Source organism: Heteronotia binoei, chromosome 5, assembly GCF_032191835.1.
Source record: "Heteronotia binoei isolate CCM8104 ecotype False Entrance Well chromosome 5, APGP_CSIRO_Hbin_v1, whole genome shotgun sequence".
Classification (NCBI taxonomy): Eukaryota; Metazoa; Chordata; class Lepidosauria; order Squamata; family Gekkonidae; genus Heteronotia; species Heteronotia binoei.
In genome coordinates this window covers 34,238,731-34,264,017 of record NC_083227.1, presented here as the reverse complement: position 1 = coordinate 34,264,017, position 25,287 = coordinate 34,238,731, and the positions used below count along the sequence as shown (strand labels likewise).

The 25,287-nt window shown below is 43.9% G+C and overlaps 1 protein-coding gene across 2 annotated transcripts in view; it reads left to right on the top strand.

Moving 5' to 3' along the window:
* Positions 1 to 24,413, top strand: part of LOC132572265 (zinc finger protein RFP-like) — a 36,696-nt gene extending 12,283 nt beyond the window's left edge. The window contains exons 1-9 of one of the 2 annotated variants that reach the window (XM_060239146.1): positions 3,804 to 3,964; positions 6,519 to 6,574; positions 7,270 to 7,699; positions 8,648 to 8,743; positions 10,841 to 11,071; positions 19,383 to 19,405; positions 19,685 to 19,797; positions 20,748 to 20,786; positions 23,316 to 24,413. In XM_060239146.1, coding sequence (XP_060095129.1) covers positions 7,286 to 7,699; positions 8,648 to 8,743; positions 10,841 to 11,071; positions 19,383 to 19,405; positions 19,685 to 19,797; positions 20,748 to 20,786; positions 23,316 to 23,887 — 1,488 coding nt within the window. In that variant the 5' untranslated portion in view covers positions 3,804 to 3,964; positions 6,519 to 6,574; positions 7,270 to 7,285 and the 3' untranslated portion in view covers positions 23,888 to 24,413. Of the gene's footprint in view, positions 1 to 3,803; positions 3,965 to 6,518; positions 6,575 to 7,269; positions 7,700 to 8,647; positions 8,744 to 10,840; positions 11,072 to 19,382; positions 19,406 to 19,684; positions 19,798 to 20,747; positions 20,787 to 23,315 lie in introns of those variants that run through there. The other variant, XM_060239147.1, reaches the window with a different exon arrangement.
* Positions 24,414 to 25,287: the final 874 nt, after the last annotated feature.

Below are 25,287 nucleotides of genomic sequence, written 5' to 3'. Positions count from 1 at the left end.
CTTCAGAGATACAATGCCTCTGAACATGGAAGTTCCATTTAGCTATCATGGTGAACTGTTACTGATGGAGTTCTATTCCATGGATTAGACTAATCTGATTTTGAAGACATCTAAGCTGCAGGCCATCAGTGCATCCAGTGGCAGTGAGTTCCAAAAGTTAATCCCCTCCTGATCCGTGTCAGTATGCAATCTCCTTCTGTCAAAACCTGGTCCAGATATTCACCATCTGTCCCGAAGGCTTCAGGTCATGGAGCTATTCAGCTCAGCAAATCACAGAGCATAACATGGAGGAAAGAGGAGAACCAGGTAGCGTCAATAAACACCATCCAAACAGCCGGGTAGTGAAGAGATGTGGCTTGGAGATGTGATTTAAAGAGACAAATGCCTTCTCCAAGCCAGCCAATAGGTCAGTGGGGGCTTTGAGAGCCACACAATATGTGTGAATGAGACACGTGGCTCCTGAGCCGCAGTTAAGCCACCCCTGCCATGGCCATAGAAATCTCTCTCCAGGTCCTTCCCAATGAGGAGCTGTTAACACTGCATGGGCGGAGAGGAAGGAGCGTGCAGTGTGGTGCCCAAACCCAAAGGCATCTTTCGGCTGCTGCAAGAGGCACCATTAGACCTGTCAGCCTTGTGGCTTTTTGCGCCACTGGAGCCTCTGGCAGCTGCTGCCACCAAGTCACTTGTGCCTGCTGCAAGAGCCCTGCTGGCATCCTGCCCCTAGCCAAAACCAATGAAACAAAGACAGCCACCCCTGAGTCAGGGAGAATCACTAGGGCAGGAAAACAGGAAAGGAATGCCCCGGGCACAGTAGAAGACGACGGCAAATCAGCAGTGCTTTCACATACACTGAATAATGCATTATCAATGCTATTTTGCATGTTTACTGTGTTCGAAAAGGCAAGATCCACTTGCAAATAATTGCTAAAGTGCATTATTCAGCCGCAGGCGTGGCCAAACTTACCTAATGTAAGAGCCACATAGAATAAATATCAGATGTTTGAGAGCCACAAGGAAGGAAGGAGGCAAATAGATGGAGGAGGAAGAGAGAAGTGAAAAGAAAGCAACTTTAAGTTCATTCCAAGCCACCAGCTGGCTTGGAGAAGTAATTTAAAGAGGCATGCCTTCTCCAAGCTGGCCAATGGGGCTTTGCAAGCCATATGATATGTATGAAAGAGCCACATGTGGCTCCCGAGCCACAGTTTGGCCACCCTTGATACAGCAGCTATGGAAGCAGTGCCAAACCCTGCAAAGCTGAGCTTTTTTGTGGGGGAGAGGTGCTCTGCCTGACAACTAAAACATACAGCCTTTGAATTCCCCTACAGAGAAATCAGATACAGGGAAGTAGTCTCCCAGCCAGGAAGTGCCTGAAAGTTAAAAGGGCAACACCATACTCTTAGGTTAGCTTATCTACATTACAGCTATGGTATAGAGATATACTGAGTCTCAGCCTTGCCTTACATATACATTGAAGTGCTTTGAGTAAATCGAAGCTATATGCACCTACATAACAGATATAGCCATTTAAATTATACAGCCATATATAAAATCATATAGGCCTGTCCTTCTAAAAGGATAGGAAAGGCCCCTTTTAAGTCCCTAGGCCTCCTAAGCAACACATAGAGTTGGCACTGTCAGTATAAAATACTCACTGAGCCAGAGATATGCAAGGAGTACCTGATAGACTACAGTCAAGAGGGCTTCCCGGACCCCATTGGACAGAACAGTATAAAAGGGCAGAGCTACTAAGGGACTTTGGAGTTCTGGCTAGTGGTCACCTGACACTGTCTGAGCTACCCCTCAGATAGCCCCTTAATTGATTCTTATTCCATAACATCTGAAACAGTAATGTGTTACATCTTAACCTGCATTGTGTGTATCTATATGTTTATAAGTTATAGATAAAGAACTGCATTTAACAAATAGCTGACTGGCTTATTCTTACTTATGGGACATCCAGGGATCCCTGGAAAGATCTGATAGTAGCAACTAGCATAAAGGCAAGTGAAATCCTAGCTTGGGAGAAAATCTAAGTGATTAGACGTTCCATGGGGACCTCCTTATAGCTTTGCTTGTTGAAAACCACATCAGTATGCCTGTTTTTGTTTTCCTTGTTTTTCTTGTAAGCTTGCTTAATATAGAAGTCCCACAAGTTCAGGGCACAAGGGGAACAGCTGGGCCAGCAGGCTGCTTGTGGCATTTCTCCCTGTCACATGGTGTGGTGGGGTAATCAGGTTATCAATCACATGACCTAGATCGCACCAGCAGTGCCATCTTGGGGGGGGGGTGCCGCCCCCAAAGTGACACCACTTCCTGTTCCCCCCCACACAAGTGGTGGCCATTTTGGGGAAGTTACATCACTTCCTGTTTCCAGCAGGGCTCCCTCGCAAGTGGTGGCTATCTTGCGGAAGTGACATCACCAGAAGTGACATCATATCCTGTTTCTGGAGGCGTGCACACACATAGGGGGGCCCACATAAATCTTGGGCCCCGGGCCCCCAAAGCCCTAGCTACGCCACTGGGTTCTACAACCCCAGAAAGAGATGAGATGACATCAGTTTATCTCTAGCTGCTGAAGAGACAGGCAAGGATCTACACACTTACTTGGCTTCCTGTCAGCAGACCATAGAATCTTTCACCTGCAGGACAAGAGAGGTGCCATGTAGATCCGACTTTTCCCCTTATTACTAGTATGAGGGCACAGGCTGGGGTGGGGCGGTGTCACTGATACCATCATTTCATTCCTGGGTGAGTACCCATTGAACAATGGCTGAAGGGGTAAACCACATATGACAACAAACTACAAACAACAGTTCAAGGGTAAAAACATGAGGGAAACAAAGTCCCTTTTTTAAAAAGAAAAGCTAAATGGAAGAACAAGCATTCACAAGTTTGGAATACAGTATGTTGAAAAGGAAGTTTTCAAAAGACAATTGTTTGTAGACTTGACCATGTCTGGATGTATATTTTCTCTTTTTGATGGATCCTTTCAAAATTGTACTGCATGATCTCTGGTGTGTCTGTGTGTTTTGTTCCTGTGGACCAACCACCACAGCATAGTAGATAAAGCGCTGAGTTCCAGAGGGACAGACTTGGATTCCCCCTTTCCCATAAAAGATAATGTATAACACAGGTGTGGCCAAACTTGCTTAATGCAAGAGCCATATAGAATAAACATCAGATGTCTGAGAGCTGCAAGACATGAGTGTCAGATGTCCAAGAGCCGCAAGACATGGACATCAGATGTTTGAGAGCCTTGGAAGGAAGGAAGGCAAATAGATGTGGGAGAAAGAGGTGGAAAGAAAGCAACTTTAAATGCATTCTCCAAGCTGCTGCCTGGCCTGGAGAAGTGATATAAAGAGACAAATGCCTTCTTCAAGCAGTGAAGAAGGGGCCGTGGGGACTTTGAGAGCCGCACAATATATGTGAAAGAACCACATGTGGCTCCCAAGCTGTAGTTTGGCCACCCCTGGTATAACCCTTAGGCCAGTCATTTTCTCTCAGCCCAGTCTACTTCACAGGACTGTTGTATGAGATTAAAACGTTGGAGAACAATGGAGGTTAAGGCTAGATCAAAATGCAAAGCATAAGCAAAAAACCATTCCCCCTCCCCTGAAAAGCCAGATATAATAGGGTGTAGGGCTAATACTTGCAAGGGAAGGTCAGTTCGCAGTAGACGCGCTTGCGCCAGCCGATCAAAAACGAGCCTGTTCGGTTTCGTTTCTGCCGCCTCTTTTTTTTCATTCCTCTAGAACCCTGCCGAGGGTGGGGGAGGGCTCAATGTCCCGCCTCTTTTTAGTTTCGATTGGATAGAGGCGTCGCTCGTCTGGGAAACTCAGTGGGAGCGGGTGCCGCCCTCATTCTCTTCTTTCCCGCGCTGTTTTGGGCGCGGTCAGGTGTTAGGGAAGAAAGGAGTTCCGGAGGGCTGGGCGTGATCCAAAACGGCGACAAAGCACTTTAGAAGGTACTTATTGCGCTTAATAGGTAAAGGAGGAGAGTGCGATCGGACTGGAGTGATGGAGGGCGGGGGCAGCATGCAAAGCCGGAGCTGAAAGGCCCAAGGGCGCCTAGGAAGATCATTTTCAATGTGTTAAGAATTTAAGAACACCCCCCCCCCCTTTCTTTACGCTGATCGAGGCTACGTACTGTGTGTGTGGTGTGTAGCGACTAGCTGGTGGCGGAGGAAGAAGAAAGGTGGTGTGGTGGTTGGGAAGTGGTTAAATATGTGGACTCTTATCTGGGAAAACTGGGTTTGATTCCCCACTCATCCACTTGCAGTTGTTGGAACGGCCTTGGGTCAGCCATAGCTCTGGCAGAGGTTGTCCTTGACAGGGCAGCTGCTGCAAGAGCTCTCTCAGCCCCACCTACCTCACAGGGTGTCTGCGAGGGAGGAGGATAAAAGAGATTGTGAGCCATTGAGATTCGGCATGGAGGGCGGAATATAAATTCAATATTTTCTTCTAAACTTTTAAAAAAGAAAGAAAAGTATCCCGAGAGAGAGAGGGGTTACGCGTGGTTTGACTTTGGATAGACGGAATCCTACGGAATTTTTTCCGAAAACAAGGGTGGAGCTTAACTTGGAACACGCAAAGGAAACAGCTGGGCCCATCAAAAACCGCATATGTAATCTGAACAGTGGACTGGACTGTGGAGTGGTGCATTTTCAAGAGATGATTTCAGTTCCTTTGTGCTCAGCAATTTGGGGCTGGTGCTTGGGATCACTCTGCAATTTACACTCTCTGCAATTTGGGGATGGTGCCCTGGGGTCTACATCAGGAGTCCCCAGTTTTTTTAAGCCTGCAGGCACATTTGAAATAATGGCACAGAATGGCTGTCATAAAATACCTGCTGCAGGTTATGGAACCAGCTACACAGTTGTTGCCCCACTTGACCGGCGGTCATTGCTGTGGTGGCTAATTGCTGCCAAAGCAACATTTTAAAAAATCTGCACAGCCTTGCTGGGAAAAAGCCCCACCCACTTTCTGAAACACAGTTGGTGGGTGCCATAATGCCCATGGGCATGATATTGCAGATCCCTGGTCTACCTCCAGCATTCTGTTGCATAGAGGAGCCAGCCAGCCCTGGAGGGCCAATAAATAGATAACAATCACTGTGATTTGGGGCTACTGCGTTTTATAATTCTTAAAAATACAATAGTTCTTACATATCACATAGAACAGAGAGAAATCTCACAACTAATAAATGTAGATAGATCCAGGTGGGCAGTCCTATTGGTCTGAAGCAGGAGAACAAAGCAGGAGTCCAGTAGTACTTTTAAGACCAACAAAGTTTTATTCAGAACATAAGCTTTCGTGTGCTAGAAGCACACTTCATCAGACAATAAATAGTATGGAATGGCAAGCAGTCCTAAATATAGAGAAAGTGGGCAGTGAGTTAGTATGGAAAGTCATGGGAATATTTTTAGCAGATTAAAAGAAGCACAAGTTGGGATCTAGAGATTGTTAGTTTGTGTTGACTCGGCTGAGACAACTGCTGAAGGCAATATAAGTCGGAACAGCAGATGGATACCTATGTCATTAAGGTATCCTGAGTGTGAAGTGCAATAAATAAGAGTGTTGTAATGTTAGCTCTGGGTTAAATAGAGGACATAGGTTTCTCAGAGGTTTGATTTAAACATGTAACACACAATAAACATAATTCTAGTTCGCCATTAAAATATAGTGGAAGATGAGATAGTATATGTAATGAGATAAACAGCCAGTATCCCTTATTTTAGTATGTCAATACAAAAAGCATTATTCTGATACACTAGTCTAAAAGAAATACATTGGAATACTGTGGATATTTAGCTATAATTGGTGAAAGTGGGCTTAGGATATGTAATGAGATTAAAAATACAAAAAAACCCAATATCCCTGTTCAGTCCTGGGGAGGTGTTTGTTCCAATTTTCATAATTGTAATTCAGCAGTTTCCCTCTCCATTCTGTTCTTGAAGTTCCTTTGCAGCAAAACAGCAACTTTGAGGTCAGCCATTGAATGTTCTGGAAGGTTAAGATGTTCTCCTTTGGGTTTCTTAATTTTGTGGCAGATTTGTGTCCATTTATCTTTTGTCATAGGATTTGTCCTGTTTGCCCTGAGGATCCTCAGCCAATGGAGAAAATAGAAGTTTTGTTCTGTAGCTCCTGTGCAATTGAGCAAGCCTTACAAAGCAAGCCATTAGGCAGAAGGAAGCAAAAGAGAGGGAGAAGGAAGGAAAGGACAACCAGTTGCTTGGGGGCCTGATAGCAGCCCTATTACTAGTCTTATGAATTCTTTCAGTGTTTCCTGCTATAAGAAAGATCAAGGACAGCCTTGGTAAAAGGGCAGAGCTTGCACTAAGACATATGAGGCTACAGTAGCAGCCTCTATTGTAGCCAGAGCCACCATTGTCCAGATCAGGAAAATAATTCAGCTTCTTCCAGACACCAGTTGACAACTAATAGAGGGATCCAACAGAGTGCTGAAATCCATGTTCTTTGTGGCAGATGCTATGCTGAACCATGATTTTTTTCTTTCAGAGCCCTGGGAACTTGCAGCTGTCGCCGGGAGAACATTTTGGCTGAGGGCTTGGCAGGTATATCTTTATGCCAAATCAGTCGTTGTGGTGAGAACAAGAAACTGCGACAGCAAGCACAAAACAATAATTATGCTAATATACATTATTGATTTACAATATATATTTTATGTGTCATTATTGTAACAATAGTAGCAACTACAAAACAAGTGAAAATGTAACTTAATCATATACTAATGACAAGAGCAGAAAACAAAATTCAGACGGTATCAAGGCAAAATATTGTAGCAGTCCAAGAATATAATTGAAGTCCAAATGTTTCAAAATCTCATAGTCAAAAATGAAATTTAAAGTGTCCAGTGTCAAAGTCTGGGTCCAGAATTCGGTGTTCGGATTCACTCAGAATTGTTTCAAATAGTGTTATTCTTCCTTAGCTGGAGCCAATAACAATGCAATTTCAGAAGCTGGTCAAAGCTCAGTGATCAATTTCAGAATGAAGGTAAAGCCTGATGAGGGTATGTCATTATTATTATTTCACCAGCAGTTCTTAATATGCAAGGAATATCATGTTCATGCATTTTGAATTTTGTTTTAGACAGTGGATGTTCCTCCTCATTCTAGTTATCTTGCTGGTTGCTGCTTAATGAGTATCATCCCCTGCCTCTAAAAGAAACTTCATCTTGAGACAATTATAAGAAAGCAAAATCCTCAGGGGGTGTTGAAATCAATAATGAAATCTTGTGACTACATTTCAGGGTGAGAGAACAAGTAATGGCAGCCAGCAGTCTCGACCTGGAGTTGTGTGAGGAAATGACCTGCCCTATCTGCCTGGAATATTTCAAAGATCCAGTGATTCTAGACTGTGGGCACAATTTCTGCCAAGCCTGCCTCACCCAATGCTGGGAGGAGACAGACAGAGCCTCTTCTTGCCCTCAATGCCGAAAAAATTTCCAGCAAGAGAACTTCAGGCCCAACCGGCAGCTGGCAAACCTTATGGAACTTGTCAAGAGACTTCAGGTGGGAAAAGGAGCCGAGGGGAAGTGGGGAGGATGTGAAAGGCACCAGGAGCCCCTGAAGCTGTTCTGCCATGATGACCAAGTCCCCATCTGCGTGGTGTGTGACAGATCCACTGGGCACAGAAATCACTGTGTACTTCCCATGGAGGAGGCTTTCCTGGTGTATAAGGTAGGAAAGCATTAAGTTGGATGACTGTCTAGATCCATAAAAGCAGCTCAGAACAGCTGTGCTTTATAATGCTTTGATACTTAATTCTCTTTGAAACAGACTGAAGAGAGGCAGTTCCCTACTGTTTTTGTCCCCACCCATCTGGAGAGCATTGAACTCAGAGTACGCAGAAATGCTCTGCACGTATCTGTTGCTCCTTCCATGCCCTCCATTATGTGAGAAAGACATAAACAGTTGGGCGCGCACATGCTCATAAATGTAGGTGCATACATCATTACCTTGTTACACATGTGTTAACAACCCATGTTTCACATGGGAATGTGTATAGGAGATTGATGTAGGAGATGGGGCAGAAGGAGAGAAAACTCCCTTTGCCTTCCCCCACTCACAAGAGCAAGGGGTTCCTCTCCCACTCATCTTCTCTTCCCTCTGCTCCACTTCCCACTACATTCCTTCATCCATACGCATTCCAAAGCTAAGCATCAGCAGAAAAGAGGGAAAGGGACTGACAGGCATCTCATGCTCAAAGCTGCAGGATTTGGTCTTGGGGTCAGAAATTCACTGAATGTGCAAAGCCCAATCCATCCATCCTTCCACATATCAGCTCTTGACAAGTAATGACTGGGCATCTATTGGTCTGTGCGTTTAGAGCCCCTCTCCCTCTTTTTCTGCCATGGCATGTCTAGGACCCCTCTCCTGTCTTCTGTTGTTCAATTTTTATTTTTTTTGTTATTGACAAGTAGATTGACCTAAATTTAGAATCAAGATATAGATGATAGCTTTCTAAACTTATCTTATGGCTCCACACCTGAATTGCATGAAGCTTGAAAAGGCAAATCCCTCTTGATCCTTCATCTTGAGATCAGATATCTGCTTTATGCAGGCACTCATGATGTGTGTCAGAGGGACTGCCTTCCTCCTGAACAACAGTGTTTTCTGTTTGTACAGAAAGAGATCCAGCTCCAGCTTCAATGTTTGGAGCAAGAGAGAGAAGAGCTTAAGAAAGAGAAAATAGCGAAGGATCAGAGAAGCCAGATACTTCTGGTAGGTGCCAAGGCAGGGTGTAATGTAATGCACATAAGATGGGTCAACGGGGTTGTAAAGATTGTGTATGTAATTCTTGACAGGTAGTTTAAAAGGTACAGAATATTGGCTGGGAGAGGGGAAAGAATGCATGAAGAGGACTGCCTTTCAGTGGCAGGAGACAAAGAACCAATGAGAGAGAGAACTGGGAGTGAAATTGTCTGATTGGATGTGATGTGGAGAGAGATTTATACTGAAGGAAGGCTAAGAAAGGAAGTTTGTGTTAAATATCTTTAGGTAGAGTTAGGCTAGGTTAGGTAGGGCTTCACTGAAGTGAGATAGATAGGAATGCAATATATTATTTATTTATTTATTTGGTTTATAACCCACCCTATGTAGCTTTAACTTGACTTAACGAGCAGCCTGGTTCACACCTGTTTCATATGTGGTCTTCTTCAAAAGTCACAAACTTCATCAGAGTAGAAGTGCTTCATTTCTATTGCTAAGTCTGGAACAAATCTTCCAGTCATTTTAAGTGAAATCACCAGTCTGAAGTCCCCCAGCTAGACTTATAGTTCTTCATGCTTAATGTTGTTGGCAAGTAAAAGGTTTTTGCTGAATCAGTCCAGCTGTCAGCGTAGAAAAAGAGTTGCTTTTTATACCCTGCTTTTCGCTACCTTAAGAGTCTCAAAGCAGCTTACGCTCACATCCCCTTTCTGTTCCCTTTTTATGGAGCCTGGCCAGGGGCTCCATAGATTTGCAGAAGTTCCCAAAGAACTGACAAGAGATTCAGGTTTACTTACAAGGAGAGCTTTAGCTTGGAGAAACGTTGGCTGCGGGGTGACACGATGGAGGTTTACAAGATTATGCACGGGATGGAGAAAGTAGAGAAAGAAGTACTTTTCTCTCTTTCTCACAATACAAGAACTCGTGGGCATTCAATGAAATTGCTGAGCAGTCGGGTTAGAATGGATAAAAGGAAGTACTTCTTCACCCAAAAGTTGATTAACGTGGAATTCACTGCCATAGGAGGTGGTGGCGCCTACAAACATAGCCAGCTTCAAGAGGGGATTGGATAAAAATATGGAGCAGAGGTCCATCAGCAGCTGTTAGCCACAGCATTTTATTGGAACTGTCTGGGGCAGTGATGCTTTGTATTCTTGGTGCTTGGGGGCGGGGCAAAGTGGAAGGGCTTCTAGCCCCACTTGTGAACCTCCTGATGGCACTTGGGGGGTTTTTTGGCCCCTGTGTGACACAGAGTGTTGGACTGGATAGGCCATTCGCCTGATCCAACATGGCTTCTCTTATGTTTTTAATAACCCATCACAGTTATCAAAACAGATTGAGGGCTAAGCTTTAATCAGCTGGGTCCCAAGACAACCACACGCATAGCCAGCCATTGAGACGATTACAACAACTAGGCATCTTGTATTCTGACTTGGCAGTGAGTCAGAAGGTGATTAATCAAGCTATCCCAAACACTTGGAGGAGCCAAATCGTCTTGCAGTTGGCTTCCAGTGGTGGGAAGAAACAACCCAGGCCTTTGAAAATAAGTGCCTGCTAACAAGCATGAGAAGTGAGAAAGTTCCCCTGAGAGCAGCTCATACTGTCCTCTCTCAAGACTCAAGGCAGTTAAGCATTAACATTAGTAACTACTACAACCCTCAGTAGGCACTGTGTGAGGTAGGTGGAACTCAGAGAGTTCTTGGAAAACTGTGACTGGCCCATGGTCACTCAGAAGGCGTCATATGGAGGAGTGGGGAATCAAACCCAGTTCTCTAGATTAGAGTCTGCCGCTCTTAATCACTACACCATGCTGGCTGTTGGGGGGTTTATTTCTTGGTAGCTGCTAGCAAATACTATACAAACTTGACTCTCTTTGGGGTCCAGTTGACCCCTCATTTCTAGTGACTAAACAACAGATTGTTACTGGAAGGCTGAAATGGGTTCATTTGGATTCCGTATGTGTTTCTTGAAAGGATGGCAGTTAAGAATTGTGTTGGAGATGTTCTCTCTCTAGCATGTGATTATATAATTTATTGCAAGGGGTGAGGCTGGATTTGATTTTCCTTTCTGAATGGATCAGCCCCTCCCTTAGTTTTTCTGTGCTTCTGACAGGCGCAGTTAGAATCAGAGAAGCAGAAGACCAAGTCAGCCTTTCAACAGATGCACAATTATCTTGATCAACACGAGCAGCTCAGGCTGTCCCAGCTGGAGAAGATGCAGGGAGAGATGGAAAAGAGAGACAAAGAAAACCACACCAGATTTTCAGAGGAAATCTTAGATCTCAGTCACTTAATCACAGAGCTGGAGGGGAAGCTTCAGCAGCCTGAAACTGTATTTGTGCAGGTGAGAAGTCAAAATGCTCGCCATGGAGAAAGGCAGTAAAAGCTCACAGCCCAGTCCTGACTTCTATGGTGGCTGGCCGTGGTGTAACTGAGGTGCTGCTTGTCAACTTCCTAAGGGCTTATTTCCACTCGGGTGTGGAGAAAGAAGTGTAGCTTGTTGCATGTGAGACTGTTGCCATGGCAACTCCGCTGCAGTGTGGACTCCCGGCGCACGGGCAAGGCGGAGGCAGTGGGAGGGGCGGAGCAGCCCAGGCCCACCAAATTGGCCAGTCCCGATGCAGGCGTCGTGGCACATGACACCCGGGGTGGGGAGAGGCAGCCCCAGAGAGGCTGATCACCTGTCTCACCCCACCCTCTGACAGGTCTGAGCCAATCACAGGCATTCGGTCAGAGTCATCTGCTTCCTCTACATGCCAGCATGGGACATGGGCATTCTCCCAGTTAAGAATACAAGTCTGCCCCCTGCCAGAGCTCCTCCAACACAGCCTCAGAGACCCTCCATGTCGCCCTGACGCCCGCAGCTGTGTGCATGAAACTCCTCCCCGGCGGCCACAGAACTCAGAGCATGAGGCACCAACCCTGCACCCACTCCACTGGCGGCCCCCCTTGCCGTAGGTTGTGCCATGAGCACAACAGCCCCGTGGGGTTGGGCACGCTGTTGGGCCAGCCAGACTGAGGTGAAGCACTTGGCCAAGGCTACTCTCCCTCGCCTGGGATGAGTGGGGCAAAGGCCCCTCCCCTGTCCAACCTCATGGCAGCAAGGTGGCTTATAGGTTCTCCCCTCCCCAGTCTTGCGGCAGCAAAGTGACTCATAATTCCCCCGCCCCTGCCCCCAGAAACAAGTGAGCCCTCCCTCCCAGACATTCCCTCAAGGAGCCCACTGACAGAGTGCCAGAGGGGGTGGGGAGGGAGAGGGGCACAGGGAACGTGCAGCAGACACCAAGCAGGAGAGACGAAGTAGGGCACATCTCAGACTTCATTGTGCTGGACCAAACGCAACAGCATCCCAGGCAGAATGTGGACAATCTTGCAGGGCGCGAGGCTCCACTCAGAGAGGATGGCAGGAACAGCTGACATAGTAGAGCGAGGAGTGGGGTTGATTCGCCACACATGGAAACCTCTGTTGAATCCCTACCTGGAACACAGAGTTAGAGACCAAGAGCACCTGAAGGGGGTCCCAGAGTGCTTGCAATTCATCAGTCTCAGCAGCTGCAGTGTGAGGCTGTGTTTTGGTGAGGGACTCTCTTAAAGGTATAGTCACTGACCTGCCTTCCCAAAGGCATCAGAGCAGCTGCCAGACCTCCCTCCACCTGGTGCCCTGTTAGGAGTGGGAATGAGGCAGAGGACAAACCGGCGGGGGGAGGGTCCTCCAGCGGCATGCAGGGGCCATGGCAACCGCCCCCTGCCTGAGTACGCTGCCCGGGTCAAGTGCCAGAGACGCTGTCACTCTGCCCAGCTTTGAGCAAGGGGAGGGGGGAAGTAAGTTTGGGGTGTGCAGTTGCACTTACCTGTCCATGTGCGACCACCCTTAAGTAGTGAACCTCTGGAGGCTGGGTACCTGTTGGGATTTGGAAACGGGAGAGGTTAGCCACAGAGGAGAGAGTCAAGTCCTTGCAAGTCAAAGAGATCATTCTGTACTGTCTAAGAGCCCTCGCTATGCAGCCTCCATCATCAAGTGCCGCAGCCCTCACTCTCAGTTCGCCCGGCAGGGAGCTCCGCGGAAGAGTCACGTGCTGTGCTTCCTACTCTGCCTAAAGAGTTGTGCAGGGCTGAACTTCCGAGGTTGGAACATGGTGGTTTGACCTGTTCCTTGCAAGAGGAGCAGACTGGAACCTCTGTTTTGGGCATAAAAGGCGACTTTAACACCTGCTGCCTATGTTTTCCAGAAAGGGAAATGCTTGGAAGTTCTTGAGGGGGTTTACTTTGGCTGACGAGGGATCTCTGTGGGGTCCTTTTTTGACTTTGAAGAGCCCCTGGTGATAAACTGCATTCCAGGGTATACAAAGGGTCTCCAGAGTCATTAATTTGACTTAAATCCATCAAGATTCCAGCTCTCTTTAGATTCTTATGTATCACTCCGGGATTAAAATAGACTTTTTTAAAAAAAGGATTAAGATCTGGATTTAATCATATGTTTGCAAAGTCAAGAAGAGGGGGTGAATTTGGGACTTTTGGAGTTTAAGAAGCACAGTAAAGAAAAAAACAACTGATGTTTAGCATACCTGTGGCTTCTGAAAAAAATCCCCCGTCGCGTCAGAACTGCTGATCCTCCAAATAACACAGGAAGTGACGTCTTTACAAATATCGTAAGATTTCGCAACCATTGAGAATGGAACTCCAAGGCAAGAAAAGCAGGAAATAGCCATTGAAAGAAGGGAACTCTTTAGACCTCCTGACCTTCTCTAGGACTATAAAGTCATAGAAAAACATCGGTGGCCATTAAAGGAAGGTCAAAGTTTAAAAACTTTTTAAAAAGGGAACGGGACTTTAAAAATTTGCAGAGCCGGCAGCAAACATCTTAAAAAGGTAAAAGGTGTTGGAATATATAATTGAAGTTAAATTTCAAGGGCTTTTGGAAAAGAAGAAAAAGTTTTTTAAACAGGGGCTTGGAAAATCGTGGACGCCATTTTGGACAAAATATAATTTTTAAAAATTAATATCTTGAGCTAGGGTGCTCAGAGAACGGCGATTTTGGGCTTGTTGGAAAGGGCATGCCCTTGCCATTTAAATCAATTTCTGTGAGGTCAACCTGAAAGCCCATTCTATGCAATGGGAGGACTGTAATGTCTGAATATAAGTTGGGACCTAAACTATGTCCGAGGGCTAGTTCAGTGGTCATCCCGTCAGAAGCAAGAAAAATGGCTAAGGTGCAAGAACAGCTTGAGGCCATGGAGGCCCGGATGATGAAGATGATAAAGGATTTAATAACTGAAAATAAGAAGCAATTAGTTAAATAAAATCCAGTGCGGAGGAGGTCAGGAAAGAAATTAAAAAAGAAATTGAGGATCTCAGAAGTGAATCTCGAGCAACATTTAAAAAAGGTGCAGGAGGTAGAAGATAAAGTTAAAGATCAAGAAGCCATTATAAAAAATATGCAGGAGAAAGCAATACTACAAGACTGTAAATTAATGGAAAGCGTAATCCATTTGAGAGGTGTGCTTGAAAATGATCAACCTGACCTAAAGAAGTATATCACAACAATCATTGCTGGATTTTTGGGAGATGACCCTGAGGAGACTAGTCAGCTGTATGATTATGTATCCAGAGTTAACTCAGACTATGCCAGAAGCCGCAAGCTACCAAGAGATGTGGTAGTAAAATTTGCCACAAGAGATATGGTGGGAAGGATCTTGAGTCAACAATATGAAAAAGCTTTGGAGGTGGATGAAAGCAGAGTAAGAATCATGAAGGAGCTGCCAGGAAAGGTTATAAATGACAGAAGGCTGTACAAAAAATTAACTGACAAATTGAGGGAGAAAAGAATAAGATATAGATGGATTCTGCCAGAAGGTTTAAGCTTTGAATATAAAGGATTGAGGATTACAATAATAAACACTCAAGGTATGGAAAGGTTTTTTGAAGACAATAAAGAGTTTGGGGATACAGAATAATTGAAGAACCACAATGGATTACAAATTAATTTCTTGGAATGTAAATGGACTAAACTCACCACAAAAACGAAAGAGAACGTTTCAGTGGATTAAAGAACAAAAATGTCTACAGGAAGTACATTTTAAACGTTTGGATTACAAATTTTTGTGGAATAAATCATTGGGTGAGGAATTTCATTAACTGGCTAAAGAGAAAAAAAGGGAGTGATATTTTATATAAAGCAAGAATTGGACCCAAAGTTGATCTTTAAGGACAATGATGGCAGATATGTAGCTGTGGAGGTGATGATTAATGAAAAAAAACAACAACGTTGTTACTGGGACTATATGCTCCAAATGGGGCAAAGGACTCTTTCTTTATTGAACAACAATTAGATCAAGTGACACATGAGCAAATAATGATAATGGGTGACTTTAATGGAACTGTTAAAAACACTCTGGACAGATCTGGGGAGAAAAAATAATGATGGGAAATTGCCAAAGTCATTTTTTGAGTTAGTGAAACAAGAAAGTTTAGAAGATGTATGGAGGAAGTTTAATCCGAATGTACGTGATTATACTTTCTTTTCAGCAAGGCATAACTCCTTCTCAAGAATTGATATGTTATGGTCTACTAAAGATTTGGGACTTATTACAGAGTAGAGATTCTTCCAAAAGTAAGTGCGGACCATAACCAGCTAATGTGGTGTGTAAAAGTACGGACAAAAAAAATAGGAGGTGGAGGATAAATGAAGATTTGCTACAGAAAATGGATATTGTTGTGTCTCTGGAAAAAGAAACCAAAGCGTTCTTTCAAATAAATGACAATCAGGACATTCAATTTCAAACCGTGTGGGATGCATATAAAGCTGTGATGAGAGGAATTTTAATTACATTGAACAATAAAGACAAAAAAGCGAAAGAGAAACAGATGTTGGACATTCAAAAAGAAATTGGGGGGAAAAAAGGAACTCAGAAAAAGGCTGGGGAAAAAGAAAATCATGAGGGAGATTACATTATTACAGACTCAGTTGAGATACTTATTAAAAAAGGAAGTGGAATGGAACTTAAAAAGGCTACAGCAAAAGTCGTTGAGGGTGTGAACAAGCCCGGGAAATATCTGGCGTGGCAAATGAAGAAGAAAAGGGAGAACAGATATATAAATAACATTATATTGGAAGGCAAAGAAATTGTGGATCAAGCAGGGATTCAAAGGGCATTTTATAAATACTATGCCAAACTGTTTAAGGGTCAAAAGGTGGATAAGGAAAAAATAGATGTGTACTTACAGAGAATGAAATCAAATCCCTTAACAGAAAGTATGGAGAAGGTCCTAAATGAACCAATCGAAAAAGTAGAAATTGAAGCTGCAATTAATTCAATGAAATTGGGGAAAGCGCCGGGTCCTGACGGTTTTACAGCAAAATTTTACAAAGTCCTGGCAGAGACAGTACCAAAACTTCAGAAATTGATGAATATTATAAGATCGAATGGGCAAGTACCAAATACTTGGAAGGAAGCAGTTATTTCATTGATACCAAAAGAAAACAGAGACACTACAGATGTAAAAAATTATAGACCGATTTCATTGCTTAACAATGATTATAAAATATTTGCTAGAATTCTAGCTGAGCGACTCAAACAGCATCTGAATAACTTCATTAAAAATGAGCAAGCAGGGTTCCTTTCCAGACGACAAATCAGAGATAATATCAGAACAGTTATAGATATTGTGGAATACTATGAGAAGCATCCTGAAAAAGAGGTAGCATTATTCTTTGCGGATGCAGAGAAGGCTTTTGATAATGTGAATTGGGACTTTATGTTTGCGGTGATGGAGAAAATGAAATTGGGAGATGACTTTATAAGAATGGTGAAGACAATCTATACGGAACAACAAGCAAGACTTTGCATTAATGCAGAAATGACTGAGCAAATGATAATTAGTAAGGGTACGAGACAAGGCTGCCCTCTATCTCCATTGTTATTTATAATGACCTTAGAGGTTTTGTTGATGCAAATATAAGAGGATAAAGGAAATTGAAAGGTTTTTCTTATAAATACAGAGCATTTGCAGATGATGTAATGTTTATAAATGAGAACCCGATAAAGGTGACACCATTGTTGTTGCATAAAATTCAAGAATATGGAGAATTAGCGGGTTTCCATGTAAATAAAGAAAAATTGAAAATTTTGTGTAAGAATCTCTCACTGGACAAACACAAAGAATTATATAGCCTAACAGACTGTGAAGTTACCTCAAAATTAAAGTACTTAGGCGATGAAATTACGATGAAAAATATTGATTTGTATAAAAATAATTATGAGAAGCTATGGCGTAAAATTGAAGGCGATATGTTAAAGCGGAATAAACTGAATCTGTCTATGCTGGGTAGGATCTCTGCAATCAAAATGAATGTTTTACCAAGAATGATGCTTCTCTTTCAAACGATTCCAATTGTGAAAGATACTAAGCAATTTATTTATTTGCAAAGGACGGTATCAGAATTTTTGTGGGCTGGGAAAAAACCAAGAATTAAAATGAAGTTTTTGATGGATGTGAAAGAAAGGGGAGGATTCCAGTTGCCTGACTTCAAACTTTACCATGATGCAGTTTATTTGGTATGGATTAAGGAATGGATGACCTTACTGAATAGAAAATTACTGGTACTAGAAGGTCATGGAAATGTCTTTGGTTGGCATGCTTCTATGTACTATGGAAAAGAGAAGATGGATGGATTCTTCTCCCACCATTATATAAGAAGAAATTTGTTGTCTACTTGGAAAAAATATAAAAAATATGGTGGTGAGAAGAAACCACTATGGATTGTGCCAACAGAAGTAATAAAGCTGTATTCAGATATAGAGGAAGATAAGTGGCTATCATGCAAACAACTGCTAAAAGTACAGGGGGGCAAAGTGGAATTAAAAGTGGCTGAAGAATTACAAGATAAATATAATTGGTATCAATTGCAACAAATTAAGAGCTTGGTGGAACAAGATATTAGAAACGAAGGGATAAGACAAGAACAAACTGAATTAGAGAGAATGCTGTTTGGCGATAATGAAAAATTGATCTCAGGGACTTATAAGTTGCTATTGAAATGGTCTACAGAAGATGAAGTAGTGAAATCTCAAATGATAAAATGGGCAGTCAAGGTAAACAAAGAAATACAAATGGAGGCATGGGAGCACCTATGGAAGAACTCTGAAAATTTCGACATGTTATAATATTAAAGAGAACTGTTTGAAAATGCTTTATAGGACGTACATGACAACTAAAAAACTGGTAAAAATGAATAATCAAGCATCGGATAGGTGTTGGAAATGTAAAAATCGTGAAGGTTCTTTCTATCCTATGTGGTGGACTTGCGAAAAGGCGAAACAATACTGGCAAATGATTCAACAAGAGATTTCAAAAATTCTAGGCTACAATATTAAGAGAGCACCAGATGTTTTTTTATTGGGATTACAAATGCAAAATTTTCCGAAATGTGATAGAACAATCCTGTGGTATTTGCTTTCAGCTGCAAGGACTTTATATGCGCAGTTGTGGAAGCAAGAAAAAATACCAGAGAAATGGGACTGGATCTTAAAAGTTATGCACTGGAGTGAAATGGACAAACTTACCAGAATCTTGAGAGACTGTGACTTAGAAAAATTTAAAACTGAATGGCAAAAATATGTTGAAAAGCAATGGAAAGTGAAGAGACATTTAGTGATTTTTGACAATAATTGACTGTTTATGAAAGAATGAACTATGATCTTAAAAGATTTTTGTGTAAAGATTTTTTTTTAGTAGTGGGTAAAATTTAAGTGGATTGAGGATAATAGTTTGTAGATGGTTTTGCTTTTTGTATGAATCATAAATCCTTAGTTAAAGATTCTGTATTTGATAAGTTTACCTTTAAATTTTTCTTTAGAAATAAGTCACCGGCGGAGGTCAAAATAGGGGAGAGGGAGGAGAAGAAAATTGCAATGTATTGGTACTTATTTTAAAAAAGAAAAAAAATGTTGAACGAATGTATTTCAATGTATTGCAAAATAATAAAAAAAATTGGTTTGAAAAAAAAAAAGGTTATGCAGGGCTGGAGTGGAAGGATTTGGGGGGGGGGGGGCTGCGATTGGGTGCTGGAGAGGGGGCTCGTCCTGTGCAGGGATTGGTGCGCCATTTAGTCAGCTCCCTAAGGGGTTTCAAGGCTGTGCCAGGAGTGGCAGCAAACTTTATTTTCAGGATACATTGGCCTCTATGGCATACACCAGCATTTTCCTTGTTGTAACTTTACGCCTCGGGGGGGGGGGCATTCCCAGGCTGAAAGGTCTGAGGAAGCAGACTAACGTTGGCCACACCCCCAGGGCTGCCCCCTCGTATGCCGGCGTAGCTGCCTCCGGTCCAGTTGCACTGCAGGCTGGGCATGGTGCCCCACCGGCTGCCATAGGCAGGCATACAATTCTCATCTGCACCGGCGTGGGCGAACTTAGAATGGCACAACTCGCACTTACAACGACGTAGCAGTTAGTTGGCTTCCAAAGCACTTTCACCCCCCCCCCCCCCCCAAGGATTGCACTTTCAGAGTTGGAAATAAGGGAGCCTGATCTTGGGAACATCAGTTGATTCTCATGGAAATGGCGGAAGGAATAATGGATTCCTTATAGAATATCAAAAAGCCTGGTGAGTTTTCTCTGTAGCTGAAACTAATTTCTCTTCCTTTCTCTTTTCAGAATCCCAAGACTGTATTGGGCAGGTATGTGACTCTTTCTCATGCCTCTTTGCTGTTTCATCTGCTGTGGAAGAGCCTCAGGCATGTGTTTTTTAGACCCATTTCTGCCGGGTCCCAGACTCTGTGCAAGCTCAGCCTTTCCTTTCATTAAAATCCCTTTCAGCCCTAAAGGGAAAAATAGTCCGGAAAAGGGTTCCCTCCTCCACACAAGATTGAAATTCACAGCCTTGAAATAATCTTTTTTTGTGAGTGGATTTGTCCTTGAATAAAGGCCCATACAGGCTTCATTCATTTTCCCTCCAGATACAAGAAGCCCGAAAGGCCGCTGGTGGAACTTTCTCCAACACTGGAGCAGAACCTCAGGATTTCCTTGGAGCAAACTCCTGAATTACAGAAAGCTCTTGAAGAATGTAAAGGTATTGAGGGATCGCCAAATGACCTTCTCTTAGGCTGCTTAGAGAGGAACTAACTTTCTGTTCTTGGTTGGTCCTGCTAGGCACTTTAAGAAATATTTTACCTTCTTTAACAGGAAGTAAATTCTTTCCAGTGTCTCCTGTCAACGTAGGCTGTAAACTCTATAGTAAAGGCATTCAAACCTTTGGCCCCACTGAGAAATGTGCTGGGATTGGCACAGCTGTGGGGGAAACAGAAGCTTCACACGGGGGAATCTGGGTGCTGTCGCTCATGCTGAGATGGCCCCAAAGGCCCCAGGTGTATGTGGGAGGTTCAGGGCCAGCGGGGCCTCCTGGCCTTAGTTTGGACATCCCTATTTTATGATACCACAAGTGAGGGGGAAGACAATAAAAGCAGTCATAGGTAGTGATGTGTCTGAAAGAACATTGTCTGGGATAAAGGGAATATTTTGGCACCAGATATCATGAGATCTTGAGTTCTGCTTTGTTCAGGCAACAATGCAGAGGTTCTCCTGCTTGGCATAGATCAGGGGTGGCCAATGGTAGCTCTCCAGATGTTCTTTGCCTATAACTCTCATCAGCCCCAGCCATCAGCCATGCTGGCTGGGGCTGATGGGAGTTGTAGGCAAAAAAACATCTGGAGAGCTACCGTTGGCCACCCCTGGCATAGACGGTTGTGGGGAGACTGCAGAAGCTGTTAATATGATTTCCAAAACATCAGGAGACCAACCGGACACTCAGTACTTTGTGAAGGGCACTAAGCCCTTCTGCAAATTCCAAAAGGTAGGGTCCGTGGTGGTGTTTGTGTTGCCTTGGCTACCCCAAAGGGGGCACCCAAGTGAGAGCAGTTTTGGACTGATGCCTGAATTGATATGATGCTACATGAATGATCATCTTAGTAATTTTTCTTCCCTCAGCTCTAAGCCTATTGTATGTTTTCCCCCCCATAACAGAGTCTCTGGACAAAGCACTAACGGAAGTACTGACAAAAGGTAACCATCTGCTGAAACTAAGGAAGTGGCAGCTCCTTGTAAGAGAGTTAAATTTAACTGAATACTCCTCTTTCAGATGCTACATTAGACAGTGGCCTCAGTTCATGGGACAGCACTCCCAAGACTTGAACAGTAACTGCACCATCCAGGGAAAAGGGAATGGCAGGATAATGGAGGGCAGCCGGGTAGATGATGTTGGGAAATAGACTGCTGGATCGCAAAAGAAATTGAGAGATCTTTTAGTATTGAAAAATATAAATTTTTTCTCTAAATTGATCAGAATACCAAGATGAAAATAATGCTATAGACCAGGGGTTCCCAACCCCCAGTCAGTGGGCCAGTGCCGGTCTGTGGCCTGTTAACAGCCGGGCCACAGAACGAGGCAGAGGTGCCGCACCACCCCTTCCGCCCACCGGGGACCCGGGTGGACGAAAGAGGCAGCGCACCACCTCTTTCATCCACCTGGATCCCAAGTGGAAGGGGGGGGTATGATAGCGGCCTTCAACACCCCTCATTTAAAGTCCCTCATGGGTGGCAGGGATGGGGCAGGAGCAGAGGGGCAGCCTGGGGTGGCAAAACCCTCAGCATCACTACCCCCACATGTCCATGGAAAAATTGTCTTCCATAAAACCAGTCCCTGGAGCCAAAAAGATTGGGAGCCACTGCTATAGACTACATCCTTACTCTATCGCTAACAAGCTTGGTACTCAGCTCTTCACAGATCCTAAAACAAAGTGCCAGTTGCTCTTTTTTAACCGTCGTTTTTCAACCCTTTCCTTAATATTCCATCAACTCTCATCTCATTGGTAGTCAGCCAGATATCCCTTCCTGAGTCAACTAAAAATACAAAGGGGGCCACATATGGTAAACATATTTAGCCCTATAATGACTGAACTTTAGACATTGCCTAGACATGCAGTATAAATACTCAGAATTCCAACAGATGACAGCTGAAGTAGTGGCTGAGGGTCAAAGTACAGATTTCCTTAGGGAGGAGGTTAAAGCTGTGAGGGGTGGATTGGTTAAGACTGGGGCTGTGGTGGTAAAGGTAAACTCTTCCCCCACCCAGCATCCTGTTTTCCCAACCCACCGGCTCCCCCTGATGTACAGTCCCTCTGTAGTTGTTTTGTGGGGCAAGCAGTAGCTGGGGGAGGGAATGGAGTTTCCACTGGGAACATCTCACTAGTCGTAACAGCTAAGTATGCCTGTGATGCAGCCCCAGTCTGAATGGGAGAGGGGCACTCCATGGCTGTAGCTGTAGCAGAGGTTTTCTGGGATCCTAGTGTTGCCTCTACTATGATTCTGAGAGTCTGGGATGCTAAGAGCATGAGTTTGCTGGCTCAACTACTTCAGCTCACTGGGTGATTCTAGGAAAGCCATTCTACGATACAGGACTGCCTACTCGGCAGGGCTGAAGGGAGGATTACTGACATGACATATCTGAAGTGTTCAGAATTCTCTAAAGCAGGGGTGTCAAACTCATTTGTTATGAAGGTGGGATCTAACATAAATGACACCTTGTTGGGCCGGGCCATGTTGGGTCATGCCGTGTGTGTACCTATTTAAGATTAGGTAACAGAGATATAAACTTTATAAAGGACACAAACACAATTAAATATCTTTTTTTTAAAAAAACTTAAAACATTAGCACGTTGGCCTTAAAGGTGCTTTCTTTGTATTTCTCCAATGGGATCCAGGGTACTGGGCAAAAGAAGCTGTGGCTCTTTCCTTCCTTTCCCAGGGGGTGGGGAGGCGCCTCAGCCAATAGAAGGAAGAGAGGCTTGGCTCAGTAGCTCTGCTGTGCAATTGAGAGAGCCTGGCAAAGCAAGATTTCCCTCCCCCCCCTCCTCTCCAAGGGAGGAGCCTCACCCAATGAAGAAAACAAGTTTTGCTCTGTAGCTCCTGTGCAATTGAGCAAGCCTTGCAAAACAAGCTGTTATGCAGAAGGAAGGAAGAGAGAGGGAGAAGGAAGCGGTGACAGCCAGTTGCTTGGGGGCCAAATAGGAGCCTTCAGAGGACCTGATTCGGCCCCCGGACCGTATGTTTGACGCCCCTGTTCTAAAGCACTGTATAAATGTTTGATGGTTCTGCTAGCACATGGGCCATCCTTTGGGTGTGAAGTTGGAGAATGCGTTTCCTCATTCTGGTCTATAAGTGTTTACTGTCTGGTTTAGAGATATATGCTGTAAAATATCCCATACGCTGGCCCCCTTGTGCCTCCATCATGCAGTTCTTGCATCTTGAATTTTTCCTCCCTGCTTTTGGACTTTCCGGAAAGCAGGCTTTCTGACTTGGTCTTTAGTAGCTGACAGTGACCCCATTCCCTGCTGGTTTCAGAGGGTAGTCATGTTGGTCTGCAGTAGAAGTTAGATTTCAGTCCAGTAGCACCTTAGAGACAATGAAAGGAGCTTTGACTCTTGAAAGCTGACACCCTGAAATTCTTGTTGGTCTCTGAGGTGCTCCTGGACTCAAATCTGACCTTTCCCTGATCACATTCTCCAAGAAGCCTCCTCTTTCTCTGCCCCACAGTGAACGTGACTCTGGATCCAGAAACGGCACATCCCAGCCTCGTTCTGTCTGAGGATCTGAAGACTGCAACATGGAAAGGAACAATACAGACTCTACCCAACAACGCCGAGAGATTTGATACCCTACAAAGTGTGCTGGGCCATGAGAAATTCACCTCAGGAAGACACTGGTGGGAGGTAGAACTGGGAAATGAACAGGCAGTGTGGGCTGTGGGTGTTGCTAAAGAGTCTGTGAAGAGGAAGGGAAATGTCATCCTTAATCCCAATGAAGGATTCTGGGTTGTGCAGACAGTTGCACAGTATTATAGTTTTTATCAAAATAGTTTTTATCAAAATAATTTTAATCAAAATTATTCCTGGCAGATGCGTGCCTTGACTTCCCCTCAGTCAGTCAGTTTATCTGTCACTCCTCCCCAAAAGATCCGGGTGCTCCTGAACTATGAAGAAGGTCGTGTGGAGTTTTTTTCTGCTGCTACAAAACAAAAGCTCTTCACTTTCCCTTCAGCCACCTTCTCAGGGGAGGCACTTCATCCTTATTTCTTCATTGGGTCAGCAAACACACTGAAATGCTGAATCCTGAGGAGAGTGACCACCATGATGGGTTCTACAACCCCAGAAAGAGATGACATGACATCAGTTTGTCTCTAGCTGCTGAAGAGACAGGCAAGGATCTACACTTACTGAGCTCCCTGTTGACAGATCATAGCATCTTTAACCTGCAGGCAAAGAGGGATGCCGTTTGTATAGAATCTGTACTAGCTTGCCTCTTCTGCCTTTAAATTTTCCTCATGACAGGTAGAAATTCAACCCTTTTAAAGTAGGCTGATGAGGTATTGTGACTAAAAATAAGATGCTTGGAGTTAAATTACCCCTTTCCAAAATCTTTGACAGGATCCATCTTCAAAGGTTCATATTCCTGAGGTGGTTTGAAAGTTACAGAACTGAGCAAATCCCTCTGAAAGTGGCACTGTATTATTTTTAATTTCCACTGCATGATTATGGTTAAATACAATTACAGTTGACAAAGCCGATCAGCTTATGAATGCCTCAGTACTTTTCTCCCCTTGTTATAAAATAAAGTTACATGGATTCAAACATACTTTGGACTCGGGAAAATGATTTCGTACAGTGAATCCCAAATGGTCGCCCAAAGCCCATGCTTGGCCTTCTTAAAAATCAGGTGAGCCTTGTTAAACTGGTATCAAGAGATCATCATAGGATGGGCCTTTATCCTAGGATTACTGAGATCACAAACACACAAGTAATGTATCATCTACTGTTGTTGAGATATGCTTTGCATTTAGTAATGTTTAGTAAGACCTAAGATTGTTGGCATCCTGACCTGGGGTGCTCCTTTTGCAGTGTATTTCCTTGCATCTCTTCAGGGTTAACAAATCAACAAAAGGAGCGGTGGTGTAATTTACAAGGTAAGCTTGCTAAGAAGAATGAATGGCTTCTGCACAGGAAGTTTGGTCTCTTAAAGCTGGCAAGAAAGCTACAAAAGTGACAGACAACAAAGACTCAAAAAGATAAGCTTCCCTTTCATACAGATGGAGAGCTTTGCTTGCGAGCTGCAGTGTAAACACGTTCCTTGGAATAGGTGTCTCATATAAAAGCACCCATGGCCCATTGTCTCTAGGGTGATAGGCATACCTGATCCTTGCAATGCAGACATTAATGTTGATTGCTGTTGAACCAAATAGCAATGTTTGAATTCCTGATAATTTTATTCCAAATAGTTTAACTGAGCTTCCATGAGGCAACAACATTCATTGGGGTCTTTTCCAACCACATCAACAACTGCTTCACAGTTCGCTCCTTCAATAGCATTTTGCTAGTCCCCAGATGATGGGCTGGAATTGAAAGTCTGGAAATCACAGCCAAGGTTGGATTTTAAAAAAAGATGAGAGAACAACATAGAAAATATTAGAACACCAGTGATGGAATGGTAGTGGTTTGAGAAGGGACAGATT